The sequence below is a fragment of the Trachypithecus francoisi genome, unplaced genomic scaffold, assembly GCF_009764315.1.
Source record: "Trachypithecus francoisi isolate TF-2019V2 unplaced genomic scaffold, Tfra_2.0 Lachesis_group10, whole genome shotgun sequence".
In the NCBI taxonomy this organism is placed as follows: domain Eukaryota; kingdom Metazoa; phylum Chordata; class Mammalia; order Primates; family Cercopithecidae; genus Trachypithecus; species Trachypithecus francoisi.
In genome coordinates, this window is record NW_022681455.1 from 115,770,546 (window position 1) to 115,797,464 (window position 26,919).

The 26,919-nt window shown below is 59.8% G+C and overlaps 1 protein-coding gene across 1 annotated transcript; it reads right to left on the reverse strand.

Annotated features, from left to right (window-relative positions):
* Positions 1-1,224: 1,224 nt before the first annotated feature.
* Positions 1,225-24,732, reverse strand: BCAR1 (BCAR1 scaffold protein, Cas family member). The gene is given in 8 exon segments (XM_033219037.1): positions 1,225-2,222; positions 5,991-6,080; positions 7,002-8,099; positions 8,847-8,963; positions 9,138-9,299; positions 15,006-15,250; positions 15,253-15,625; positions 23,989-24,732. Coding segments are annotated over 8 exon segments (2,805 nt in total). The 5' UTR covers positions 24,196-24,732; the 3' UTR covers positions 1,225-1,709.
* Between the last annotated feature and the right edge of the window lie 2,187 nt (positions 24,733-26,919).

Below are 26,919 nucleotides of genomic sequence, written 5' to 3' on the forward strand. Positions count from 1 at the left end.
GGCAGGAATGAAAGCCACTTGCCCCAGCTCCCTCCAGCAGTGTGCATGGCAGAGCTGGGGCTGCCACGTGAACCCAGGCCTCAGGGCCCTGGCACACCCCCTGCACCCATGCTTGCCATTTCTCTGCATCCCTCCCTGGACTCCGCCAGGTCAGCGTCTCCCAGGCCCTGGCACCCAGTTCAGGCCTGGCGACACATCCTCTCCCTCCTGCAGGGCAACTCCGGCAGCCCTTGCCTGCCAGGATGGGCCCTGGAGGGCATTGTGTCCTGGAGCAGCACCAGCACCTCCCGTTCTCACGGGACATGCATGCCCACATCATGAAGTTCATGCCTGGGAAGCTGTGGAGGCTGAGACCCTCCCTACCCCACATCTGTGTAAAACACAAAGCCACAGAGAGCAACTGCATACACCTTTACTTCTGTGTCCTCACCAAGGAGGGTAGGCCCAGCATGACGTGGCTGAGTTGAGGGGACAGATGCTGTCATGGGGACCCCTCTGTAGAGGTAAGATCAGGAGGGCTTGAGGATCACCCAGTACTACCCCCTTCTTCATACAGATGGGGAAACCACGGCGCATGCTGACATGCACAATGGTCAGGGCTGGGAGGAGCACCAGGGGTTCTGGGCACCCTGGAGCTTCCATCTGGGCTGCTGGGTGGGGGAGCCACGGGGGGCACACACTTGCCCAGGGCAAAGGTCTTCTCCAGGCCCCTCCCTCCCAATTTGGAGGCCAGATCCACGTGTAATTCCGCGTGTGCTTCGGGAGTTCCACAGGCTGGGGTGAGATTCTTCTAAGCAGAGTTCTAGATGCAGCCCCTGATGGTGTCCTCGGCTCACAGGAACCTGTCCCCTCCTGCAGCTGCTCCTGCCCCGATCTGCCCTCGCTCCAGACACCAGTTGTGGGCATGGGCAGGTGCTCGCTGCTGTGGCAGCTCCCTAGGGCTCCAGGGGGCCACGCCCAGGCTGTGCCTTCTGGGCCCCAGACCTTGCAGCTCCGACACTGACCCCAACTCCTCTCTTGGGCCCAGGCTCTGTCTGCCCTGGCTCCCAGGGCCTCACCCCACCTGCAGGAGGCACCCAGCCTCGGTGTCCCTTGGTTTTTTTCTGAAGAGACCCACTCCTCCACCCTCCTGGGAGATGCCATGCATGGCACTTGCCCCCGGGTGCCTTCCCTGGAAACGTCACCTGCCCCGGGGTGCTCTCATCTGGCACCCTCAGGCAGCTGCTCTTCATTTTAAAAACTTTATTTAAATGGACTATTAGTCAAATGATTGGAAAACCAATAATGAAAAATAGTTCTAGTTCTTCAGGGTCTTCTCCTGGTTAAGGCGGAGGACACACCTAACTGCACCGGCCCTGTCAGGGGACACGGCACCCTCGCGGGGCCAGGCTCAGACCTCGGGGCAGCAAGAGGTCCTGGAGGCTGCGGGGCCCTCACACTCCAGACCCTGCCTGGTGACCCGCCCCGGGCCCGTGGTGCATGCTGGGGAAGGCCACTGGCCGACCCCTGGGCTTCGGCTCCTGGGGAGGCACGGCCCCACACCCTGCCCAGTCATAAATATATACAGATTCCTGGGCATCCAGGGCACCAGGCCCAAGGCAGAGCTGGGGTCCTGTCTCTAAGCCTGTGGCGCAGCGACTCTTGAGATGGGAACCAGGGAGCTGGGACCACCATGCCCCTCCCCTGCCTCCCTCCTGGGGTCATGGCCCTCAGGCAGCTGCCAGCTGGCCTAGAACGCGGCGGAACTGCTGGGTGCTGTGGCCCAGCTCCTTGACCCTCTCCACCATGTCCTGGGCAGCGGAAGGTGATGGGTACTGCAAGGCGGCAGCCTTGGTGGTGGCCACGATGCCACGCAGGAGGTCGCACAGCAGGTTGCTGTAGTGGGTCACCTGGCTGCGCACGTCAGCAGCCTTGGCCTGCCGTGAAAGTGTGTCCCCAATGAACACCAGCTTGTGGGCGCTAAGGATGACGAATTTGCTGTGCGCCACAAAGATCTTGGGTGGCTGGTTGGTGGCCACGGCGGTGAAGAAGGCGTCCACGGCATTGGTCAGTGTGGTCAGGTTGGCCTCACACTGCTCCAGGTAGAAGAGCAGCAGCTGCCGGTCCGAGGGTCCCAGGCCGCCTGTCCGCCCCGGGGCCAGGGGTTGGGCTGGTGTCCAGTTGGCCAAGTCGTGGTCTATGGGCCGCGACACCTCCTGTTCCAGTCGTTCAAATTGCTTCAGCTGGGGCGGGAGGGAAGCAGGAGCAGGGTTAGGCTCTTGGGCGAGTCAGAACCACAGGCCAAGACCTGGGCACCCTGGGCTGGGCTTCTCTAAAAGGTCTGCTACTCAGAGCGCACGGGACTGTGGGGAAATGCAGTCTCCTCTCCCGGGGACGGGACCCGGGCCCATGGCCAGTCTTCTGGAGGTTGTTCAGTTACCTTTCCACCAATCTCCAAAGATCAGACTCTGTGCCCTGAACAGTTTTGAAATGACAAGATGGACAACAGAAAAGTGGCTGCCTGGGGTCGGGGGGGGGGGTCACCGTCCTGACTTGGGTACTGTCCCACGTGACTTGAGACGTGGCACTGGGGAAACTGGCTGAAGGGCACTGAGGATCCCTCGACCCTATCTTTGCAACTTCCTGTGAATCTATAAATATTTCAAAACAGAAAGTTAAAAATTTTCTCCTTAGTTCAAAAGTAACATACACATTATAAAAAGATTCAAATATATCAAACAGAAAAAAGGAAGACATCACCTGTAATCCAACGCCCCTAAATAGAACCTCTGCTACCATCACCTTCCAGAACCACACACCAAAGTTAACATTTCCACTCCTGTGCCTAGGAGTCAGCTGAAGGGGACGACGTGTCCTCACTAAGCCGCTATGGCCCTGGAAATTACCAGCCACACCCAGACTCAGGACAGGTAAGCTCTGTCCCACCCTAGGCGCAAAGCTCCAAGCCACAATGAGCAAAACCAATAGTAAACCTCCCCCTCCTAACACTCAGAACCTGGCACTGTCCCCCTTAGGCAGCTATTTGGTGAAATCCTTCATCTCTCCGTTCTCTTAGCCAGTGAGATACATACTCGACTTTTTTTCTTTGAAAAGCTCTGGTGAGGCAGGGTGAGGTGGCCCATGCCTGTGATCTCAGGACTTTGGGAGGCTGAGGCAGGTGAATCACTTGAGTCTGGGAGGTCGAGGCTGCAGTGAGGCCTACAGAGCAGAGGCAACAAGCTCTGTGGGTCTTTTTTTGTTTCAAAACTCTTTTTATTTTTATAAAGAGGGAGTACTGCTCCGTCACCCAGGCTGAAGTGAAGTGGCACGATCTCAGCTCACTGTAACCTCTGCCTCCTAGTTTCAAGCGATTCTCCTGCCTCAGCTGGGATTACAGGCCTGTGCCACCACCTCCGGCTAATTTTTGTATTTTTGGTAAAGACGGGGTTTCACCATGTTGGCCAGGCTGGTCTCAAACTCCTGACCACAGATGCTTCTCCCACCTCTGCCTCCCAAAGTGCTGGGATTACAGGCGTGAGCCACTGCGCCCAGCCCTTTTTATTCTTTGACAACTCTTAATAGTTATATAATATCCTACTGCACCAATGTCCATACTTTATTAAACCAATACTCTCCTATTAGACACTTTGTGGGTGGAGATTTCAGATTCTTCACCGATACAAAAATGGGGCAATAGATGTTCTCACGAGTAAGTCTCCATGGGCTTGCATTTAACATGGACTTTATGTCCTTGGCTTTGGGATTCTACATCTTTAGAGTTTTTCACACATATTCTTGGCCTTTAATCCAGCTTCTAGCAAGTTATCTAAGTGACTGATCAGGTAAGTGCAAAGACTTGTATTCGTCACAGCATTGTTCACAAAAGTAAAACTCTGGGAACAGCCTAAGTATCCAACAGCAGGGAACTGGTGCAGTGCTGGAGGCACACACAGGAAGGATACAGCACATGACCACTTCTGAAAACACAGCGATCCCAGAGTTCTCTCTCTACAGACGGAGATATAGACATATATATTGTTGATATTTCAGGAGGTTTTTTCTTTTTTGAGATGGAGTTTCGCTCTTGTTGCCCAGGCTAGAGTGCAGTGGTGTAATCTCGGCTCACTGCAACCTCTGCCTCCTGGGTTCAAGCAATTCTTCTGCCTCAGCCTCCCAAGTAGCTGGGATTACAGGCATGTGCCACTATGCCCGGCTAATTTTTTTGTATTTTTAGTAGAGATGGGGTTTCTCCATGTTGGTCAGGCTGGTCTTGAACTCCTGACCTCAGGTGATCCGCCTGCCTTGACATTCAGGTTTTTAAAACAATTATTAGTTATTTATTTATTTTGAGACAAAGTCTCACCCGTCACCCAGGCTGGAGTCCAGTGGCGCGATCTTGGCTCACTGCAAGCTCCACCTCCTGGGTTCAAATGATTCTATCGCCTCAGCTTCACAAGTAGTTGGGACTACAGGTGCATGCCACCACACCCAGCTAATTTTTGTATTTTTAGTAGAGATGGGGTTCCACCATGTTGGCCAGGCTGGTCTCAAACTCCTGACCTCAAGTGATCTGCCCGCCTTGGCCTCCCAAAGTGCTAGAATTACAGTTGTGAGCCATTAGTTTTTATTAATATACAGAGACTTGGGTCTCACTATGTGGCCCGGCTGGTCTCAAACCCTTGGCCTCAAGTGATCCTCCTGCCTCAGCCTCCCAAGGTGTTAAGATTACAGGTGTGACATTTATTCTTTTCTTGGGTGTTGTAATAGATTTAACAGGGGGTACAGGTACGGTTTTGTTATATGGGTACACTGTATCCAACAGGTAATTTCTCAGCCCTCACCCCTCCCACCCGGCCACCGTTCTGAGATGTCAATGTCTAGCCTCTCCTGAGTGTCTCTATGTGCCAGGTACTCCCCGGGCATCTTCCACTCTTCACTGATCCTCACCGAGCTCTCATGAGACAGCTGCAGCCTCGCCGCTGTGCGTCGTGGGTCTCAGGCCCCCACCTCTGCCACCTCCTTGACGCCCAGAAGGTGGGTGAGGGAGCTTTGATGGGTGATGTTTTTATGTTCACTTTGTACTATCCTGTATTTTCACTTTTAAAATTATCTTCATAATCAGAATAAAGCTCCCTTAATATTTTTTTACATACCTCTTTCCTACCCTCAGGAAATGATTCAAAATATGAAGAAAAGTCTATTAATATGTCAGCATATAAACATAGCAGTGTATTTAATAATAAGGGGCCAGATGTGGTGGCTCACACTGTAATCCTAGCACTTTGGGAGGCCAAGGCAGGTGGATCATTTGAGCCCAGGAGTTTGAGACCAGCCTGGGCAACATGGTGAAACCTTGTCTCTACAAAAAATACAAAAATCAGCTAGGTATGGTGGCAGGCACCTGTAATCCCAACTACTGGGGAGGCTGAGGCAGGAGAATCACGTGAGCCCAGAAGGTTGAAGCTGCAGTGAGTCGAGATTGCACCACTGTACTCTAGCCTGTGTGACAGAACAAGACTCTGTCTCAAAAAAAAAAAAAAACTACTACTAAGGAAGTACGGGTACAATACAAACATTCAATAGATGCTATGTGGTCTCTGAAGGAATCCACCAAGAATGCTTAACGCCATGGCAGATGCTGGGACAGAAGAGTCGAATGCCCACAGGACACCATCCCGGACATGCAGGGAGCAGCTTGGAGGAAGGAGCAAGGCAGAACCAGCCCCGTGACGAGCCTATGGCAGCTGTGAGGGGTCTATTTTCTGCTCTCACCCCACTCTCTAACTCCCTAAATGTCTCCAACAATTACTCTTGACAACTTTAAAATAAACCAAATGAAAAGATGAAGATGGTCAGGAGGCAGGGGGGTGGTGGGCCGGGCCCAGCTCTGAGAACTACCAGACAATGTGTGGGGAGAAGCTGGGGACCCGGGGTCGGCTCTGCGGGGCAAGAGCTGAGGGCTCAGGGGGTCAGTGGGCAAGGCAGGGCCTTGCTCTGCTCCAGGGCCTCACCTGCTGCAGCTCCAGCTGGCTCTTGCCCTGCCGCGTGATGCTGCCCTTTTCCAGCAGCTCCTTCTGGGTCTTTTCAAACTCCTCCTTCCCCTGGAGGGGAGAGACAGGGGCTGCACTGAGGCCAGTTCTCTTCTGAGCCAGAAGAGCAGGCCAGCCCCGTGGGGGCGCAGTGAGCTGAGTGGCCACCAGGTGGTGCTGCGCGCGCATGCACATGCACGCACACACACAGACACACAAAACAGGCTGGCACATGCAGGGGCAGGGGCAGACACAGACACACATCCCCCAGGCTGACACGTGGGGACACACACACACACCCCCTCAGGCTGGCCCATGTGGGGACACAGCCCCACACACACATACACACACACAGGCTGGCACATGCAGGGACAGATAAGGTGGCTTCCTAGGAAGCAGCCCTGGCCACCCCTTTCACCGCCTGCCAGTCCAGGAAGAGACTGGGCATAGGGCTGGCCACCTGCAGAAAGGCCACAAGCTCCACCCTGCCTGCCTAGGCTCCCACATCAGGAATCAAACCCAATCTCTCCCTGTTGGCCTAAAGGCCTGGCCACCTGTTCCCTGCTCCTGGATGCCTCTCTGGCCCGGCTCAGCCTGGAATGTTCCTCACCGGGACTCCCACCCGGCTGGCACCCAGGCCTCTGCTCCAGGGCCTGGCCTGGGAAGAGCAGTCCCAGCCACCTCCTACCACCTCCTGCTGCTCCCCCACCCTCAGAGGATCTTTCTCTGCGTACACATTTCTGCAGATCTGTCTCCCAACACACAACAGTCACTGCTGCTGGTCACCGGAGACACCAGCCCGAGGAACTCAACGAAGGACTCGATGACACGGCCATGCTAGCACATGGGGCCAATGTGTGGTGAGGAAGGTCAGAATGACAGGAGGGTACAGGGCCTTGCCAGGGACCAGGCCCAGCTGGGAACAAATCTCCCCCTAAGCACGGGAGCCCCGTGTGGCAGAAGAGGAGCCGGGACTGGGCTGGCGGCACCCACCTGCAGGTGGACGTAGTCATAGTCCTCCATCCAGCCCCCCTCGCTGTTCTCGTACTGCCCATCCGGCGAGTCCTGGGAGGTGAACTTAGGGGGTGAGGGCAGGGGCCGTGACTGGATGCTGCTGGTCTTGTCAGTGGGGTTGGGGTGCAGGGTGCCACCCCCCTCGGGCCCCGGAGCAGGGGCCTTGGTCCGTCTGAAGAGCAGCGAGGCATTGCCGTGCAGGAAGGAGGCCAGCTGCTTGGCGTCCTCGGGCACAGCCCGCGAGCACGCCACCAGCCGGTCCAGGTCCTCAGGGGTGGCTCCAGGGCCTCCCCGGCCAGCGTCGAGAGCCTGACCGTGTGCCACCAGCGTCTGGTGCACGTCCTCCATCTTCTGCAGTTGCCGGCTAAGCTTGGCATGCAGGGCGCGGTCAGATGTGTGGGCAGCATTGCCCACGGCGCTGCGGGCAAACTCCAGCAGCTCGTGGACGGCACTCTGGACGGCAGCCACAGCAGCCTGCAGGTCCTGCACCAGCAGCTCCTGTGGCTCAGAGGGGTTACGCCAGCTCCCAGTCCCACCAGCGCTGCCTGCCAGGTCCAGAAGATGGGCAACGGTGGTGCTCACACCCTGCTGCAGCCGTGCCAGGGCCTCCACGGCGACTTCCAGCTCCAGGGGTTCCCGGCCCGGCCCCGCCACCTCCAAGGAGGATGCGGACTGGCTGCTACGTGTGCTGCCAGTGCTGGAGGCCGAAAGGCGCTTGCCATCCGCCGGGGCTTCACGTTCAGCTGGGGGAGGCACCGCATAGACACCGTTGTTAACCGCGCCACCATCAGCCACCTCAGGAGGAAGCACCCGTTCACGGGGCACATCATACAGGGTGCCTGGGCCAGGCCGCCGCAAGCCAGGGGGCACGTCGTAGAGGTCAGGAGCCGGGGGCGGCACGTCATACACGTCCTCGGCTGGCGGGGAGTCTGGAGGGGGCACAGCCAGGACCAGTGGGGTGCGGGCCGGGTCAAAGGACTTGGCCTTGGCGAAGGCGGGGGGCACATCGTAGGTCTCCTCACGGAGCAGCGGGCCATCAGGCACATCCTTGCTCACCGATGGAGGAACGTCATAGACCTGGGGAACAAGCGGCAGTCAAGGCTGTCCATCCGTCCATCTGCCCACCCCAGAGGCTGGGGGCAGTATCCAGCCACACACATGTACGCACACACAGGCACACACGCAGCCCCGGCATACACATCCTTCACGATTCCCATCCATGACAGCTCTGGGACGAGCCGGCTCTAGAGCCAGGTGACCACCCCTGTACCTGAAGGTGGCAGAGCTTCCTCTCAAGGAATTACACGTGTTAATTCACATAAGTGTATCACCTCAGACTCACTGAAAGGTTAGCTCTCATACTGCCACTGCCACCACCATCATATCATGATTTCATCACCACCACCACGTGTGAACTTTCCACTCTGCAGCAGGTGTGTGACTGAGCTCTGCGGGTATTATCAGGGGACCAAATTCTGGTTTGCCCCGGACAGTCCTGGTTTGTCCCTGATGCTCCCACATGATTACTAGTCCCCCCTTCACTCTTGGAAGTATCTCAGGTGACATGGCACACCCTGTGGTCACCTTGCAGATACCCTCTCAGGAGCTCATGGGGAAGGCCTTGCCACAGGTGGTTCTGCAGACGAAGAAGCTGAGGCTCAGAAGAGAGCTCGGTTTCCTCTTCTGTCAACGATCCAGTGAGGAGCAGAACCCGGGTCTGGAGCCAGTCTCTTCCTGCCGCCACCCCGAGCCCCGAAGACACTGGTCAGCACCCCAGTGCACACACCCAGACACCCCCCAGTCTCGGCCCTGGCATTTGCTCACCGCGTGGTGGCTGGACAGTGGCAGGCCCTTCTCCACGCTGGGGGGCACGTCATACACCTCCAGCAACGGGTCTCGGCCATTGGGACCCTTGACAGCCATGGGGGGCGTGTCATACACCTGGGGGCAGAAACAGTGCAGGGCTCATGGCGCGGGGGGATGGGAAAGGCAGGAACCCTGCAGCACCACCCCCAGGCCTGGCCAGGGCTGAGAAGATGCAGCTCCTTGCCCAGGGTCAAGCAGAGGCACAGACTCGCCGCCCTGCCCTCCCCCTGCTGCACACCCCACACCTACCTCCTGGCCATACTGGCTGGGAAGCAGCCCCCGAACCGGGGGCACATCATAGATGTCCTGTGACCCCGGGACCAGCAGGTGTCGCGGGATGTCGTACTCGTCCTGCTCCGGCTGGGCGGCCTCATATACATAGCCCTGCCCCACGCGGGTGGGCACCACCACCTGGGGGCAGAGAGCTGACTTCACTGCTGCCCTCGAACCGGCCCTCAGGGAGGCTCCACTCACACCTGGGAGCCACATCCTTTTGGGAGGTGGGCAGGGCACACCAGGTGGAAGGGACGTGGCTCCCCAAGGATGCCAGTTCTTAGCCCCTCTGCACCCTCTGACCTTCCTCCAGCGGAACGCAGTGCTGGGTACAGCAAGAACCCCGGGTTTTATTCAGAGCTGCCCGGTCCTGGGCCAGGACACCACCATCTCTACAGTCTGCTGACCCAGAAGGCTCCACAGACGAGTATGGGTGTGAGCTGATGACGGTGGGGGACACCGGTGGGGTGAGGGGCTGGGGCCCTGGCTCTGGAGGGCACTACCCACAGGCAAGGAACCCCCCATGACTGGGGCGCCCAGCCCCGCAGGACGAGAGGTCACATCGGAGGCCTCGGAGCCTGCTGCCCACACCACCTAGCTGTAGCCTCCTCAGAAGGATCGGCCCAGCAGGGGACTGCGTCCAGCCCAGGACCAGACAGAGCCTAGCACCCGCTGCCCCACAGCACAGCATGGGGAGACTCTGGAGGACAGGAGCAGAGGGGCAAGTTGAGCGTGTGCTGGGGGGCACAGCAGCTGGAACCAAGGCTGCCCCGCCTTGCCGCGCCTGTCCCGGGGGAGCTGCCTGCCACAGGTAAGATCCCCAGCGACCTGAAAGGATGAGGCTTAGTGGGGGAGGCAGGTCCAGGGCCAGCCCTTCCCTCCCCAGGCTCTCTTACCCTGGTCCAGAGCCCGGGGCGGCCAAGGCAGGCAGCACAAGGGCCTGCCCAGGGCCATGCTGCCCCTCACCAGCAATGGCCTGAAGGGGGTAGGGGCCATGCCAGGCAGCCTCGTTCCCCAAAGGCCTCCCTGCCTTGGGGAGGACAAGGCCTCCCTGGTGGGATTCTCCAGCCCCTGGCACACTGCGCCCACACGCCTCCACCACCAGGCTCCCTGTTCAGCTCTCTCCACTGAAAGACCTTTTGTTCCCTCATCAAAGGGGATGTCTGGGACAGGGTTGACTCAGGGCCTCCCTGCACATCCCCCAGGGCAGCAGCGCCAAAGCAGCCTCTCCCTCGGGCCCAGTGCCCCTGAACCCCGAGAGGCCCTCCCAATGCAGGCAGGCAGCCAGCCCTGCTCACTGAGGGTGCTGTGAGGCGGTGCAGGGCATGGGGGCGGCAGAGGCGTCCAGCGCCCCCCAGCAGCCCCAGGCCTGGCAGAGGCCCCCGCAGCGCAGCAGAGCTGGGCCCACTGGGTCTCCAGCGCGTCTGGTAGCAGAGCCCCACAGGCTGGGGGCCTCTGCGGGGCCACCCCCCTCCAGTGCGTCTGAGAGTGGATTTGGCGGCTGCCTCTCCAGACTCATCTCCCTCCACGCGCTCCAGACTTGAGTCGCCTCCAGAACTATTTTTAGACGCGGGGACCTGCCAACAGTGGGGCAGGCGGGGCGGAGGGACGTGGCAGGTTGGCTGGGCCTTGAGGCCCGGCCTAAGGCTTCTCTAGGCCTCCCAGCCTCCCAAAGGCAGGTGGGGACCCAGCCCCAAGGCTCAGCCTGGACCCAGCACCAGCAGGAGGGAGGCGTGAGCATCCTCCAAGAGCACCCCGCCGGTGGCCATCCCAACCTCATGCGGTGAGGGCCAGGGGTGCAGCTGGACCCAGGCCAGCCTCCCTAGGCAAACGGCCGCCTGCCACTCTTGGAGCTGAGTCGGGTGGCAGTAGGCAGCCACAGTGACCAAATGTTTCTGTTAGAAAAACAGAGCAAGGCAGCCACCAGTGGAAAAAGCTCATTAGGCGAATGACACTGCTAATCACAGGCCACCCTGCTACACACCTGAGACCCCACCAGCAGGCCCTGGAGGTCCCCTGGGGGTTAGGGGAACACAGCCAGAGCCCAGGAGGAGGGGACAGAGGCACAGACACTGACATAAGACCCACATGGTGCCGGGCGCGGTGGCTCAAGCTTGTAATCCCAGCACTTTGGGAGGCCGAGACGGGCGGATCATGAGGTCAGGAGATCGAGACCATCCTGGCTAACACGGTGAAACCCCGTCTCTACTGAAAAAAAAAAAAAAGCAAAAAACTCGCCGGGCGATGTGGCGGGCACCTGTAGTCCCAGCTACTCGGGAGGCTGAGGCAGGAGAATGGCGTCAACCTGGGAGGCGGAGCTTGCAGTGAGCTGAGATCCGGCCACTGCACTCCAGCCTGGGTGACAGAGCGAGACTCCGTCTCAAAAAAAAAAAAGACCCACATGGTCTCTGACACACACGCCTCATACAAGCAGAGAAAACACAATACAGGCCAACTGCCAGGTGCACGCACAGAACCCAAGCAACACCAGGGCCAGGGTGCTGCCCCTCTCCTCCCCTAGGATCAGGCATCAAGCAGGGGAACGACTGAACTCAGGTCAGGTCCGAGAGGCAGGCGTCAGGTCGGAAGAAGGGGACAAGGTGGGCCCCCACCCTGGAGCTCAGTGGCTGGTCTCCCCCTTCTGCAAAATGGGTGTCACCCCTGACCTGGGCTGGCTCCTGGCTCTGGCATCCCCAGGTCCCCATTCAGGAGCCTCGTTTCCTCCTTGGGAAATGGAGCACCACAGGAGCGCTGTGACCACAGCCACTGGGACACACCCAAGTGCGAGGGGCTCACCCGACCTGGGTCATGGTGGCCTGAGGGGCCAGCACCACAGCCCGCTCCCCTCCCTCCCCAGCTCCAGGCCCCCTGGCTTGAGGTCCCAGCACATGGGGGCCTGGGGCAAGATGAAGCTTCTAGGGCGAGGAGGGTGAAACTCAGGCCCAACAGGACCGCGTGCACACCCGACCCCACGCCATGCCTGTCTCCTTGGGTACTGACCAGGGTCATGACCTGAGTGACCTCCCACAGATGCCTTCCCCCGGGGAGTCCCACCTGCCCATGAAAGAGCCTATGCCCTCAGATTCCTACAGCCCACACCCGGCCCAAAGAGTCTCGATGCCGGTGTGGCCCTCACTTCTCCCCCAGCCATACGGGCCACCAGGCTCCCACCTCAGCACCCGCCGGACCCTGCTCCAGGCCCCAGGGGTCTGACGCTCCTGGCCACCACCCTTGTCACTCACCCTCTTGGCTTCCTGAGAGCCAGTGTCCATCCTGCCCACACGCCGTCCTGGCAAGGGCTCCTTGTCAGCCCAGCCAACCACTACCCTGGGACTGGGAGACTCAGTTTCCCAGGCATTTGAGGGGCAGGCCGCTTAAAGGGGAGGATATGGAGGTTCGGACACAGATGTCCCGCAGCCAGGTGTTACTGCCGTGCCACTGTACTGAAGACACGAGCAACTGGAAACTGCCTAAGGCCCGTCCCAGCAGAGGGGGCAACCCAGCGAAGTCCAAGGCGGCTCAAGGAGAAGCTTTAAGAATGCAACAAAATTCTTTTGATATCTAATGTTGGATTTTCAACTTTGAAATGCAAAACTACATGTACAAATCTGTGAAACACAGGGCAGATGCTAGACAAAATATGCCAGAATCTCCCAGTGATTACCTCGATTGGAAAATTTCATCTCCAGACTTTTCCATACATTATGCATTTTCTACAGCAAACAAGCATTGCTTTTGTGACCATAAAATACAAGCAGATACAATCAAGACTGGGGGAGGTTTCCTAGGGGAGAGCATCCGGGCCCAGGACGTAGGGCTCTCCTTCCTGGGCCATCAGCCAGGTCAGGGCCTTTGGGGCACAGGCCTGGGCAGCTCTACCAGTGGGCATGGATGGAGAAGGACCCAGCTGGTTGAGCCCCCGATGCCATTGAGAGCAGGCCCCTTGCCGCAGAGGGAAGCAGAATAGCTGCCAAAACAAAGGCTCGAGGCCAGGCTTTGTCTGGAGTCTCGCTGCTGCTCCCCGGCCCACAGGGCTTCAGCCGCACCAGGACAAGCTTCACGGCAAAGGTGGGAGAGGAGGAGAGGGGGTGTGCCTGACCCTGGGGCATGTGGAGCGTGGACTGTGTGTGTGTGTGCATATGCACATGCATGTGTACATGTTTGTGGGATACGGATGGGTGCGCATGCTTTGTATGTGTGGACGTACACGTGTCTGTGTGGGGTGTGTATGCACGTGTTTACACAGACGGGGTATGGGTGTGCACGTGTTCATGCATAGGATGTGTGCGTGTGTGGGCGTATAGGTGTGTCCATTTGTGGGGTATGGGATGCAGATATGTGCACATATTCATGCACATTCAGGTAGCGCATGTGTGTGTGTGTGCATATGGTGTGTGCATGGGTGTCTGTACCTGTGGGGTACAGGTCTCATGCACGTGTGTTCATCTGTGTGGAGTGTGGGTATACATGGAACATGGTCTGAGGCTCCCCCACAGGACGCTGCTCCCTGCCGCCTCCCCAGGGGATAACAGGACCCTGCTCCTCTTGCTAAAGCCAGTGTGGGAGCAGCCCCACCCAGGCAGCCTCACGCCAGCCAGGTTCACGTCTGACCAGATGGCTGAAGGAGCAGGGAGAGCAGGAAGTGGGAGCCAGTGACCCAGGTTCCCCTGGTGGCCAGGCTTGATGGCCCAAGTCCATGGAGTCCCACCTGCGAGTGTCCTCCGGCCACACCTCCTGGGTACCAGGCCACCCATGGGCAGGGGTGGAGGTGACTCCCTGCTGACTTGCTGCCCAGCTGGCACCAATGAATTCTCCACCTTAGCCCTAGGCTGAGTGTCCACTTGGCCAGTGTCTCTCCAGACACAGGTGGCTCTAGACGGGACACAGCAAAAACAAGGCTTGGCCTGGGTCCTGGGAAGCTGACCCCAAACAGCCTGGGCTGCTATGTTCCCCAGGAGTGCTGAGACAGCAGCATGGGCTGGGGTTCTCAGGTCTTCCTGGTGAGCCCTAAGAAGCAGGCAGGAGAAGACGAGAGACCCTGAGACACTCTCTCCACGTCTAGGCCCGGAAACTCCACACCCCAGCTCTCGAGGGGGCTTTGGCACAAGGGGAACGGACCAATCAAAGGTGAGAAAAGGTTGCTCCTGCTGCAGCCAGCGGACCTTGCCGCCCTCTCCAGTTCTGACTCCTTCCTACAGGCAGGTAAGCTTGGGAGGCAGGGGGCCTGTGGACTTGGGGAGTGGGCTCAGGGTCTGGAGGCCAGAGGTATTATTCCCAGGCCCAGCATCCCATTGGCAAGAGCTCAGGAGGCTCTCAGAGTAGCCCTCCTCTAGCAATTCCAGGGGCAGTGTCCTCCCAGGATTCACATCCAGATCACCGTAAGCACCCACTGGACCCTAGCATCCCCCATAAGAGGAGAGGGGTTGGCCCGTGGAGGCAGGGGCGGTCAGAAGATGTGCTGGAAGCCCATCTAGAGGCTGACACGTAAACCCAGAGGGCAGTGCATGAACATGAAGTAGCTGGCCTCTCCTTCGCAGGGGCCCATGTGCCAAGCCCTGCCTGCCCGCTGCAATGCTTCAACATTCTGATCCCTGTGGTGACACCACTACTCAGATCGGCTTGGCTGAGGCCAGCGGGGCGTCTCTCCTCTGGATCCATTCACATCCATCTTCCCCAGACAAATGAACACTCCCCAAACACACACTTCCCATTTTGACCCCAGACCAAACACACAGCCACTCCTGGACGGCCAGTGACTGAGGGTGGCTGGGCCCTTCTGTGCCCAGAAACCAGGGCCTAGGCCTATACCTGTGGGGCTGCAGGACTGTGCCAGGACAGCCTTACCTTTGCCGGGGGCTTCGTGCCCTCCCAGCTGCGTGTGTCCATAGACGGGGGGACCTGGTAGATGTCATGCCCCATCCCAGCAGAAGGTGGCACCTGGTAAATGTCCTGGGCGGGGCCTCCAGGCCCTGGGGGCACTTGATACAGGTCTGTGGCGGGGCTGGGAAACTGGTGATGGGGTGTTTGCTTCGAGAAGGTGGATGTCTGCTTGGCTGGGGGCGACTGGAACTGAGGGCTGGGACCGGGGCTTGGTAGAGGCCTTGCTGAGCCTTGCTGGGAGTGGGCACCAGGTAGACACTGTCAGGCTGGGGCTGGTAGGTGGTGGGGAGCATGGGCGTGTACTGGGAGGCTGGAGGCGCCGGGGCATGGAGGCCAGGCTGAGACTGGGCCGGGATGGTGGGGGGGCCGGGGCCAGGCCCTGCTGGCTTCTTATCATACATGCCCACCAAGATCTTGAGGCGGTTCCCAGGAACGATGCCCTGGCGCCCATGCAGTGAGCAGAGCCACCAGCCGTCCAGGCCCTGCGTGTCCTGCTCCAGCACCGTCATGATGTCACCCTTTCGGAAGGACAGCTCATCCGGGGACTCGGCCACGTTGTCATAGAGGGCTTTAGCCAGCACGTTCTGGGGAGAGAGGACACAGGTGTGAGACCAGGAGGACGTGCATGGGGCGTGGGGGGATCCCCAGCTCCTGCCCCATCTGGGGAGGTGCCCAGCTTTGACACTGGGAAAATAACTTAGTGGAGTTTGTGGTGAGATCATTGTGCCTTTGCCTCCAATGTCTCCACCTGTTCCCCAGCAGAAAGGCCCAGCTGATCCTGGCCTTTCTTTCAACTGCACCTGTAGAGCACCTTAAAATCCTCTTGACCACTGCCACCACCAAAACTCCAGGGATGACCCTCAAGATACCCCTAAAAGCCCCACCCAAGGCCACTCTGCTACCTGGACCAACACAGGGAGAGCGGCAGTAACAACGACAATGCTGCCAAGTTAAAACAAGCAAATGATTCTCTCTTGAGATGCACAAAAATAATCTGACAAAAAGGACAGCTTCTTAGGATAAAAAACTGAACAAAAATGAAAGGAAGCTTCCTTAACCAAGTCCATCTAGCCAAACTCCAAAAAGTCAGTCATTAATTTAGAAACTTCAAACACCTTCCCCAAGGCTGGGAAGCAAACAGGAGGCACGCCCTCCCGGTCCTGGCCCCATTGCCCTCAGCAAACCCTCCCAGGACAGGGCACGTCCTCCACGTGGCCCAGGAGCCAAGCAGTCCGACAGGGGACTTGGAAGAGGCTGTGGGATCAGAGGCATGAGGGCGATGGTGAGGGCAGGTGCAGAGCCTTGCTGGGACACAAGAGCCCAGGCAGGGAGGCCTCGCAGTTTCCCGCCACGCCCATGCGTCCTCGCCCCTGCTGCTGCTGCCGCCCCATCGAGGTGCCAGGCGCAAGATGGGCCCAGAGAGACAGAGGGTCCCTGGCTGGAGGGTGTGGTCGGTTCCAGCAGAAAGCAGGTGTGAGGGAGGCAAGGGGTGAGACAAGGCCAGGGCTGCAGCCCCTCCTAGGGCGGCCCAAGGCTACATGGGTTCCACAGGGGCCCCACACTTCACACACAGGGAAGTCGAGTCTGAGAAAAGTGCCAGGCCGGCTGGGTGGTGACCCGACTGGGCTCCAGCCACCCCACCAGCCTGGTCTCAGGTCTGGGCTGCCCTGCAACGTCCCTCCTTGGAGTCTCCTGGGGTCTTAGACGTGCAGCCTGGTCGAGACTGACTCAGAAATGGGACCTGGGTTCTGGCCAACCAGTGGCTGTGTGGCCATCCCCACTTGGGCTCAAGTTCCATTTTCTGGACTCCATCTGCAAGGAGTGAAACAAGGAAGAAAGGACCGCGCCTCCTTGGGCAGAAACAGGAAGCCGGAGCCTGCGCCTCGGGGCAGAGTGGGGCTGACACCTCTTCCAAGTCCCTTGGGCCCAGCCTCCCCTACACCAGCAGGGACTGGACAGAACCCCTCTGAGCTCCGTCTCCCTGGCTGGCATCAGAGGGCGATGGTACACCAGGCAAGCAGCCTGAGTGGGCAGTAGGTACCCCAGGTCCCAGGAGCAGACATTCAGACCCCACGGCTCATTTGCCCTGGGTGGGCGTCATCCGCTGGGAGCCTATTTCTCCAGAGCAGCTAGGAGCCTCCAGTCCCTAAAAGGGCCAGAGGCTAGAGTGTGGGGAGCCAGGAGGAGCAAGGCCCAAGGGAGGGGCCAGGGGGCAGCTCAGAGAAGGCAGGCCCAGGTGGAGTCACATCAGAGCCAAGGTGAGCGCAAGGGCAGAGGCCCTGGATGGCTGCAACACTGTTCACACCCCAATTACAACAGAATGAAAAAGGAACTCAAGTGAAAAGCACGCCTCAAGAAAACATCCTGTGAAACGTAAAGACAGGAGAGGGTCAGGACGACTCCAGAAATCTCAGAGACAATGGAGACACTTTCTCTTCCTGTTTTTCAGGAATGAGTGTTTCTTGCTTCGGGGCTGAAAAAATATGCAAAAAGAAAAAAAAAAAAAGAAAACAGTGGACTGTGTCCCAGGCTCTGAGGCAGAATGGGACAGGCACTGCGGCGGGTCCAGGGGCCAGAGCCCCACGGAGGAGCGGGAGGGCGGGGGCTGTCCTGCAGCCCACCCGTGCTCAGGGCCCCCATCCCAGGCAGCCAGCGAGACAAGCATTTCCCAAATATGGTCTGCAGCCTGCCTCTGGGAATCACAGCCCATCGGGGGCGGGTCACCCTCCCCCAGTGACCCTATACACCATAGAGCTGCCCCTCCAGGTCCCCCAGCCCCTGCCCTGGTGACCACAGGAAGTGCCAGCAGAGTGAGTCACAGGAAAATTCCCCTCCAGCCAAGTCAGAGAAGGTGGGGGTTTAGACAGAGGGGACCGCCCTGCGAAGGCCCCTCACCTCCTCGAAGGGCGGCCCAGGAAAGGCTGGCAGAGGCCCCGCCAGGCAGGGCCAGGCACTCAGGGAGACTGAGGGAGCACAGGCAGGGAGGCCGAGGGCTCTGCAGAGGGAAGGGCCCGGCAGGGAGGGAAAGTCCGGCCCAGGTGAGCGGCTGTGGCCTCTGGCCTCAAGGTTCAACCCCTCCTGGAATGAGCTCACTGATTGGCCGCAGCCCAGTCTGGGGCCACTGAAGCCAGGCTGGGAAGCACCTCACAGGCTGGGCACGTGGCACCGGGCGCCTGGCACTAGGAGCTCCCCCGCCTGCGTCAGCTGGTGTGCCCCCGCCCAGCCTGAGCTCTGGACGCTGCTGCTGCTGGTACACAACCGACCACTCCAGCTGGCCAGGGCCCCGCCTCTCTGGGTCTCTCTGCCTCCCCGTCTGTTCCCCAAGGACACGCACTCCTTCCTCCTCACTAGGCAGTAGCTAAGACTCAGACCTGGGCCCCGCTGTGGGACTTCGGGCAAATCCCTTAGCCTCTCTGAGCACCTAGATCCTCTCTGCTGGATGACAGCCCTGGTTTCATAGGGTCCTGCTCTATCGCCCATTAGCACGATCATGGCTCTCACAGCATCCACCTCCCAGGCTCAAGCGATCCTCCCACCTCAGCCTCCTCTCACCTCAGCCTCCTCCCACCTCAGCCTCCCAGGTAGCTAGGACTACAGGCACGTACCACTATGCCCAGCTAATTTTGTATAGAGATGGGGTCTCCTTATGTTGCCCAGGCTGTTCTCCAACTCTTGGGCTCAAGTGATCCCCCAGCTTCGGACTCCCAAAGTGCTGGGATTACAGGCGTGAGCCACTATGCCCAGCGCACACTGTTCTTTTAACAAAAGATTCACCTGGCCCTTGCTTCGGCCGGGCTCTGCAGAGATAGTGCAGCCCTAGTGGACAAGGCCTCTGTCGGAACGGGCCCTATACTGTAGTGGGACTGAAAGACAGCAAACAATTTGCTCTCACGGGGAAGAAAGTGGGGTGCCAAAAATAATGTGGGAGAAGGCCTTTGCATACAGGTTCAGAGATGGCCTCCCCAAAGAGATGACGTTGCACAGGACTCCTGTCTGGGAAGAGCATGGGCCAGAGGAAGGGCCTCAGCCAGGGGGCTGGAGCAGGGAGGCAGGCTGTGACCCTGGAGCAGCAGAAGGACTCACGCCACAGACTCCATGGATGATGCGTGCACAGCTCAGTGAACATCATCCACACAACCAGCTTCCCATGGCCAGATAAGCCCAGATGAGCAAAGCGCACACCACCTCAAGCATTCCTGCTCTGGACATGCTCGCAGGCCCCCCAGCAGCCTCTCCCGGAACCCCCGCCATGCTCCAAACTAGAGGAGAGGCCAGTCTCCCTAAGCCTACTTTCCTGGCCTCCTGCACTGCTGGGCCTAGGGCATGACCCAAGCTGGGCCAGTCAGGTGCTCCTGCCCAAGTTCTCAAGGGATACAACTGTGACCTCAGATGGGATGCAAAGCCAGTCCAGGTGGACACTGTCAGTCACCTGTGTCCAAGACACAGTGGAGGCTACTGAGTCTCTGGTACCTCACTCCTGCCACACCCCACGCCCACTTCAGGACCTGCTGGACTATCATCCCGTCCAGGAAGGCTCCTCCTGGGACACCCCCTTCCCTTGGCCCCCACCTCACAGTACCACCCAGCATGTCTTGACATAGCCTGATTCACACCCTTGGACCCCAGGCACCTGGGACAGGAGGACAAGTCTACCTCCTTCAGAAGAGGAGCTCCAGGGTATGTGCACCAGAGGAACCTAGGAAGGCCCTCCACGGCTCGCTCATCCCAGACGGCAGGGCCAGAGGAGGAGATCCCCAGCCTGATGCCAGCACTCCTCAAACAATATCCCAGCTGTTGTACATGGGAGCTGACAGGACTGCCCCACAGGCTCTGCCTGGCTCTGAGAATGGCCCTCATTGTGTCCCTGGGACCTGCCTGGGCACCAGATCCACCCGGGCTGGGCAGGCAGGCCCTGAGAAGCAGAGCGGCTGGGACCGGGGCTGTGGATGGCACACGTCAGGGAGAGCTGCAGCCGTCGGATGGGTGTTGGGTTCTCCTCATTGGCTCTGCCAGCTGCCTTGGAAGCCCTGGACATGCTGCGGCTGTCCCCAAACTCTGACTCTGGGTTGGGGGGAAGCTGGTGTCGGGGAGTGGTAAGGGGAGATGCTGCTGCTCCAAGGAGCCTTCCCTGGTTGCCTGAAGGGACAACCGAGGAGTTCTCAGGAGCGGGGCCAGCCCGAGCCAACTGCAGAGAACACTGCAGCTCTCACCGCTGACCAAAACCTCTCGGCCAGGCCTGGCTCACATCTGGCCGGCACCCTTTCACCCAGCAAATGTGACCTCAGCACAGCGCCCACAAGCCAGCACAAGGTGGGAGCTGGGAGAAAATGGCAAGAACTCCTGGTCTCTGCCCAAGACCCCGGGGTTGGGGGCAGACAAGGAAACGGGTAATACCACCACAGTTGTCACTAGGTTCACAACAGTAAGAACAGCACAGTTCCTCCCTGCCGGAGGCAGAGCTCTTTCCCTCACGGCCACCAGCTCATTTAACCCTCAACACAACCCCATAAGACAGAAATACCTCCATCTTATTAGACAGGAAAACCAAGGCTCAGAAGCTCCCTGAAAGTCCAGGGTCACTGAGTCCAGAAGCAGCAGAGGCCAACCCTGCGCTGAGACACAGTAGAGCTGGGTGGCTCCACTTTATCTCCACCCAGGGGTGATGCCTGGGTCCGTGGAAACCATGAGAGGAAATGTCACGGGCCTTTCCCACCCCTCCTGTCCACACCCCCAACATACACATGCACCCGCCCCAGCACAGAGCCTCACACACAGCAGGCACTTGGGAAACACTGGTTTCTTTCATACCCAGAACCGTCACAAACTTGGGCCAAGTTTATTTCTGGAGCATTCTATTTGCTTGTCCCAAAGAGCATCTATGGCCAACGGATGCAGGCCCAATGAGCGTGCGCCCAACTGGCCATCCGCACCCGGGACCCACCTGGAGGGGTCCTGATCACCCCACTTGGCCCTGGCCTCAAGCTCTGAGGGGCACCTCCTCTTCCCTCCTCCACGTCCCCATCCTGGGTGGAACACCAGGATCTGCCAGTTTAGTGGCATCTTCCCCTAATACTCCCACAGACAACTGGGTGGCCAGGGTCTGGGCTCAAGTCCTGGGTGCCCGGGTGGCAGCCAGCAAGGGCATGGGCAGATCACATAGCCTATGTGGGGGCCCACGTTCCAGAGCCACCCCAGGGGAGCATGGCTCCTGTCCTGCCCGCCTTAGTAGGGCGCGAAACCTCGGAGAGGATGAGGCAGGGAAGGTGTGCAGGCCCTCAGCCCCACGCGTGACACTCAGCAGCAGGAGGGAAAAGCCACCTGTGGGGTGGCCACTGCCAAGGGTGCCCCGACACAAGCACAGAGCACAGCCTGGTTTTCACTGCAGCGCCACAGCAGATGCCTTTATGCCCAGGCCAGCTATGGTCTGGAAGCACACCCCAGCCCCTACTCCTGCCAGGGCATCCCAGGCACTGTCCCTAAGAGGCTGGGCAGAGGAGGTGGCACAGGGAGGGCCCTCCTGCTTCAGGACATGGAACCTGCAACCCAAAACACCCCACGGACAGTGGGGACAGCTGGCAGGCCCCAGGCCTGTACCCCTGCAGGCAGGATCAGCGGGGTTCACTCAAGTGGACTTGCTGGAGCTCATGCTTGTGATTCGGACTTTTGGCAGAGAGTTCAGTGTGAGGCTGACCCCTGACTTCAGAGACAGCACCAGGCCCAGAATAGGGGTAGCTCCCACCTCCAACCCCAACTGTGTCATCAAGGAGGCTGGACCCGCCCCTTCACCCTACTTCTGCCCCAGACTAGCACCTAGAGGTGGGAGGAAGTCAGGGCAGCAAGACGCAGGTGGAGCCAGGGCCTTTCCTGTACTCAGAGGGTCAGGAAGGGCCTGACAGAGGGCAGAGTGCCACCCTCTTACAGGGAGACCACCTTGCAGCCCCTTTTCTGGGGGCTGAAGAAGAGGCTTGCCCAGTGTCTTTGCTGGACAAACATCCCCATCACCCAACCCCCACGCCCCATACTTCAAGTCTGACTCCAATACTGCCTCCTCCAAGAAGCCCCCCTGGAGCGCATCTCCCCGGCTTGTTGGTTCTAGCTGCTTCAGCTGGCTGTGGGCTCCTGAGGGCAAGGGAAGAAGTTGTCCAGGCTCAGGAGAAAAGGGTGGTAGGACCTACTAAAGGGACAGTAGATGCCAGGAGAGTGCCACAAAGGCACAGCCTTGGAACCAGAGGGTCCCTACCAAGTTGATAATCCCAAAACAGCACAGTGGTCCCCCAAGGACCAGAGCTCCCTCAATCCCAGACTGGGAATTCAGAAGCCACATGTGGTGCTGCACTGGGGGCCATGTCAGGAGACCAAGTTCTGGATCCAGTTCTGAGGACAACTAACTGTCTCTCTGTACCTCAGTGTCCCCATCTGCACCATCCGTATAATGGGAAAGGGGCTTGAAGAGCTGTCTCAGGGCCCTTCCTGCACAGACAGGAGACCCTAGTGGCACTGTCCTTATTTCCATCCCTTGCCCAGACCTGGGGCCATGGTACCAGTCCATAGTGCTCACCCTCCTGCTCGGAAAAACAGTAACGGCCAGAGGCTCCAAGCCTCCTGCCCCAGCCCAAGGTGACTTTCCTGGCAGAACCTGTAACTGCCCTGCCCTGCCTCCACCCAGCTCCCAGGCAAGCAGTGCCAGCAGGAAGCGTCAGCAACTCCTCTCCAAAGCTCCTTTCCCCACAGCCCCGCCGCCCCGGTACCTGGGCCCCGATTCTCCAGGCACCCCGACATCTCCTCTCACAGGCCAGCCAGTCCTCACCACTCAACTCTCCACCGAGGGAAAGGAATGGGCACAAGAGGGGGCGTGCCCCGGCCCAGGGCGATGGGAAACATCTCACCTGGCCGAATCCAGCAAGGAAATCAACCCATGGTCATTCTGAGAAGGTGACCAAAGACGCAGTGGGACCCGGGAGGAGTGCGGGAAAGGAAACCAGGGACTCTTAGGAGGGAGTGGGAGCCTTGTGGTGGGAAAAGGAGCTGCTGCTCCCGATCTGGAACTCGAAACCCCATCTTCCGGGTCCTAAGCCCCTCACCCCGCACCCCTAGGCAAATCTCAGCTTTCCCAGCTCCCTCACCTCGGCCCAGCAATCAGCCTCTCAGACCCCCGAGAGGCAGCCCCGCCCCTGCTCTAGCTCTGCGGGTCCCCCAACCATGGACTCCAAAGCCTTCACGTCCACATTGTAGAACCCGGCCCCGGCCCACTCCCGCGATTCTCGTGTGCAGCTAGGACTCCTGTAGCCAGCCAGGACCCGGCTTCCACCGGCGCTGGGCGTGCAGGGCTGCAAAGTCCGCGGCGCGCCCGACCCCACCCCCGCTCCGCTCCCGGAACCCGGCGCCGGCGGCCGGAGTGAATCATTAACCGGACCCGGGTGCTCCGGCATCACAGCCTTCCTCGCTGGCGCCACGCACTTGCCCGCCCGGCCTCGGTCCCCCGGAGCTCCTCCCTCTCCGGGATCGGTGGGCAGTCCCACACCACACCAGACGGACCACCCGCCCGAGGCTCAACGTTCCCTCCTCGCAGCCGAGGAAACAGGCTCGGAGGCAGGGCGCAGAGGCCCAAGGTGACACAGCAGGCGGCCGCCGGCCACGGAGCGCGGGCCCCGCCAGTCACTTTCCCGACACAGGCATCTTCCTGCCGGTTGGCGGCCCCCGCGCCCGGCCCCGCCAACGCCCCCGAGGCGCGCAGGCTCCGGAGCCCCCGCGGTTCCTGCCTCCCGGCTCCTCGACCAGGGCGGAAGGAGGTCCCGGGGCCGCGAACCCCGGTCGGCGGTTCCCAGGCCCCGCAGGTCCGGCAGCAAATGCCGCTCGCTTAACCCCTTCCAGCCCGCGCCCACCCCGGAGCCGGCAGGGCTGCCGCCTCGAAGCCCAGAAGCGGCCCGGCCCCGCCTGCCGCCCTCACCAGGTGGTTCATGGTGTTCAGCGGGCCTGGGGCCCCGGCTCCCGCGGTGGCGCACACTGAGCTGCTCTGGCCGCGTGCCCTCGGGGCTCCGAGAGCGCCACAGCTGCCCCGCTGCCGCCGCGCAGCTGCCGCCTCGGCCACCCAGAGCCGGTCAAGCCGCGATCCGCCAGCCGCCGCGGCCCAGCCGGCCCAGCCCGATCCCAGCATGCCCGGCCGCGCGCGCCCATTGGCCGCCGCCGCTCTCCATGCAAATGAGCCGCCTGTCGGGGGCGCGGGAGCGCAGACAGAAGCCCGCCCAGTAGGGGCCGCCCCCCGCCCCGCCCCCCACCCGCCACCCCGAGGCTCCAGGCCCCTGGCCGAGGCCAGGCTTCCAGCCTAGGGCGCAGGATACCGCTTTCCAACAAATCCAAGTCCCCGCCTTCCACCCGGACGAGAACGCACCGGAGGCCTCTGCAAATGCCTCCACTTCTGGGAAGGCTGCCCGAATTGCCTTCCTCCTCCAGAGCCGAGCCACGGCATCAAGTCGACTTCTGTCTTTCCCGCTAACCAACCCCAGGGCATTCATCGCGTGTCCATGGGCCGTGGGACTCAGATCTGAATCTAGTGGGAAAGAGGAGGGGGCGTGCGCCAGCCTGCAGGAGAAGAATCACCACCACCAACAGCTCCGACTGTAGACGGGCCCACCGTGTAAAGACCCTCGGAAATGAAGCCCCAAGCAAGGAGGCTGGCGAGCGCTCAACCCAGCACTTTTCACGGGCAGCACCTACCTTCCCCTGCATTGTGCCGACATCTGGGGACTCCAGCTGAGCTGATGTGCCTCCTCTCATTACTCATTCCTACGGTCAGTCTAAAACCTGGGCCCAGTACCCTCCTGAGTCCTGCTCCAACTCATCTGCTTCAGCAACATGGGGTAGGAAGGCGGCACTGGGGGAATGAGGGAGACAGAAGGAAGAATCACCCAGGGGAATCGGAGTGGAGACAACCTTGGCTCTCCTGAGTCGCCCCTTGCTCGGTTGCAGGTCAGTGACTGTCACCCCCTGCAGCAAAACCAGGGTACCAGAGCCCCTGGGCCAGGCCAGGGATGTACAATCTGCAGGGAGATCACAGGACGAGCCTGGTCCAGACCAGACAGGACCCTCAGTCAACAATCCTGGGCCACTGGCTGAGCAAGGGGATGCCATGAGGCAGCTCCAGTGGCAGGGAAGCAGCAGGGGAGACCCCGCTTCACGCAGCAGAGAATTCTCAAGCATGGCCTATGACAGACATAAGCCTAGGTGGGCCTGCAGCTGCCCCTCTGCCTGACACCCAAGGCTCAGCCTACACAGCACCTGGCGAGATGTGCCACCTTGGCAGGCCCTCTCCCCTCTCTGGGCTCCTTTCTCATCTGAAAAGAGGCTAGGGCAGCCAAGGTTTGGCTGCTCAGGTGCTCTGGGGAGCTTGTTTAAAAGCAGACTCCTGCATCCCACCCCTCCGAAAAAACTGGACATCTGCATTTCCTCAATATTTGGCTTGGGAACCATTGGCCAGAACTCACAGCACAGCGGGTGAGGAAGGACCAGTGGGATGGGACACAGCGTGACCTAGAGTCCTCAGGAGGAACAGAACAGCTCGCCAACACCCTATGCCTCCCCGACACAGCCCACCTCACCTCAGAAGAGGAGCCAGCCTTCAGGGAGGCTGCCTGGAGCATCTCCTCCTGCTTGTTCCCAAGAGCTGTGCCCCGCCCCTCCTGCACCGACCCTGTCCAGCCACCCACTCCTCAGCCTGGCTGGCACACAAACCAGCTTCCCAGAGAGCAGGTCTGAACCAGCGGGACCCTCAGGAGCCTCAGGTGATCCCTGGGCCGCCACTTCTGTGGGGAGGGGAGACCAGGCCTCATGGGCAGGCAGTGCCCTGCTGGCAGGGCTCCAGGCAGGAGTCTCTGCAGGGACGGGCAGGGACACAAAAGGCCTGGCCCTCAAGGGAGCTGGCCCCTGCTCCATCCTAGTTGGCCAAGGAGGGGGGTGCAGAGAGGAGGTGGATGGCTGGGACTCTGGGGGATGGGACCCTCCTCCCCCAGGAGCTGGATTAGAGCAGCACTGGGGGTGGGGCTGCTGGTGTGAGCGGGAGGCAGCAAAGGGAACAGGCTCCGACACAGGCATTTCAAAAATTTGCTCGTTTTCCACTTAAATTCCCTCCCCCCAAAGCCTGTGCCTCCCAGAATGGCATTTCCGCTTTGGAAACAAGGCCCCAGGAGTTAAGCCCCACTGTGTTGAAGGGGATGTAGCTGGGCGGTGGCGAAGGAGCACCCACTGGGCAGGCTCTGGCTGGGGTATAGGGGGCAGAACCTTACCCCACCCCAGTCCAGCCTCCCGGACCTCTGCTGTCAAGGACAGGGATGCAGCCCCACATAGCCAGCAGAGCCTCCACACCCAGCCAGTGCCAGGAACCCTATGCCCATGCACTTATTTTGTGCACACACCAATCCTGCAATACAGGCTCACCATTAGCTCCAGTTTGTTTTTTGGGTTTTTGTGAGACAGGGTTTCACCATATTGGTCAGGCTGGTCTCGAACTCCTGACCTCAAGTGATTCACCCACCTCAGCCTCCCGAAGTGCTGGGATTACAGGCGTGAGCCACTGCGCACGGCCTAGGACCATTTTTCACAGGAAGAGACTGAGACCCAGTTTAGCAACCACTGCCCCATCCCACACACTTCGGGGAACAGCGGAGACTGGGCCAGGGAAGAAATGGAGCTGCTAGACCTCAGCCCACCCTGCAGCTGGAAGGGAATCTAGGGACAGGGACAGGAGCACTCCAGGCTCAGAAAGCCAAAGACCCTTGTCACACTCAGACTGCAAAAGGACAGGCAGCTGAGACCTAAGCACCCTCCTCCCCAATAAATATGAGTTTAGCACTGGGGCCAGCACCACCCCCACCCCACTGAAGTT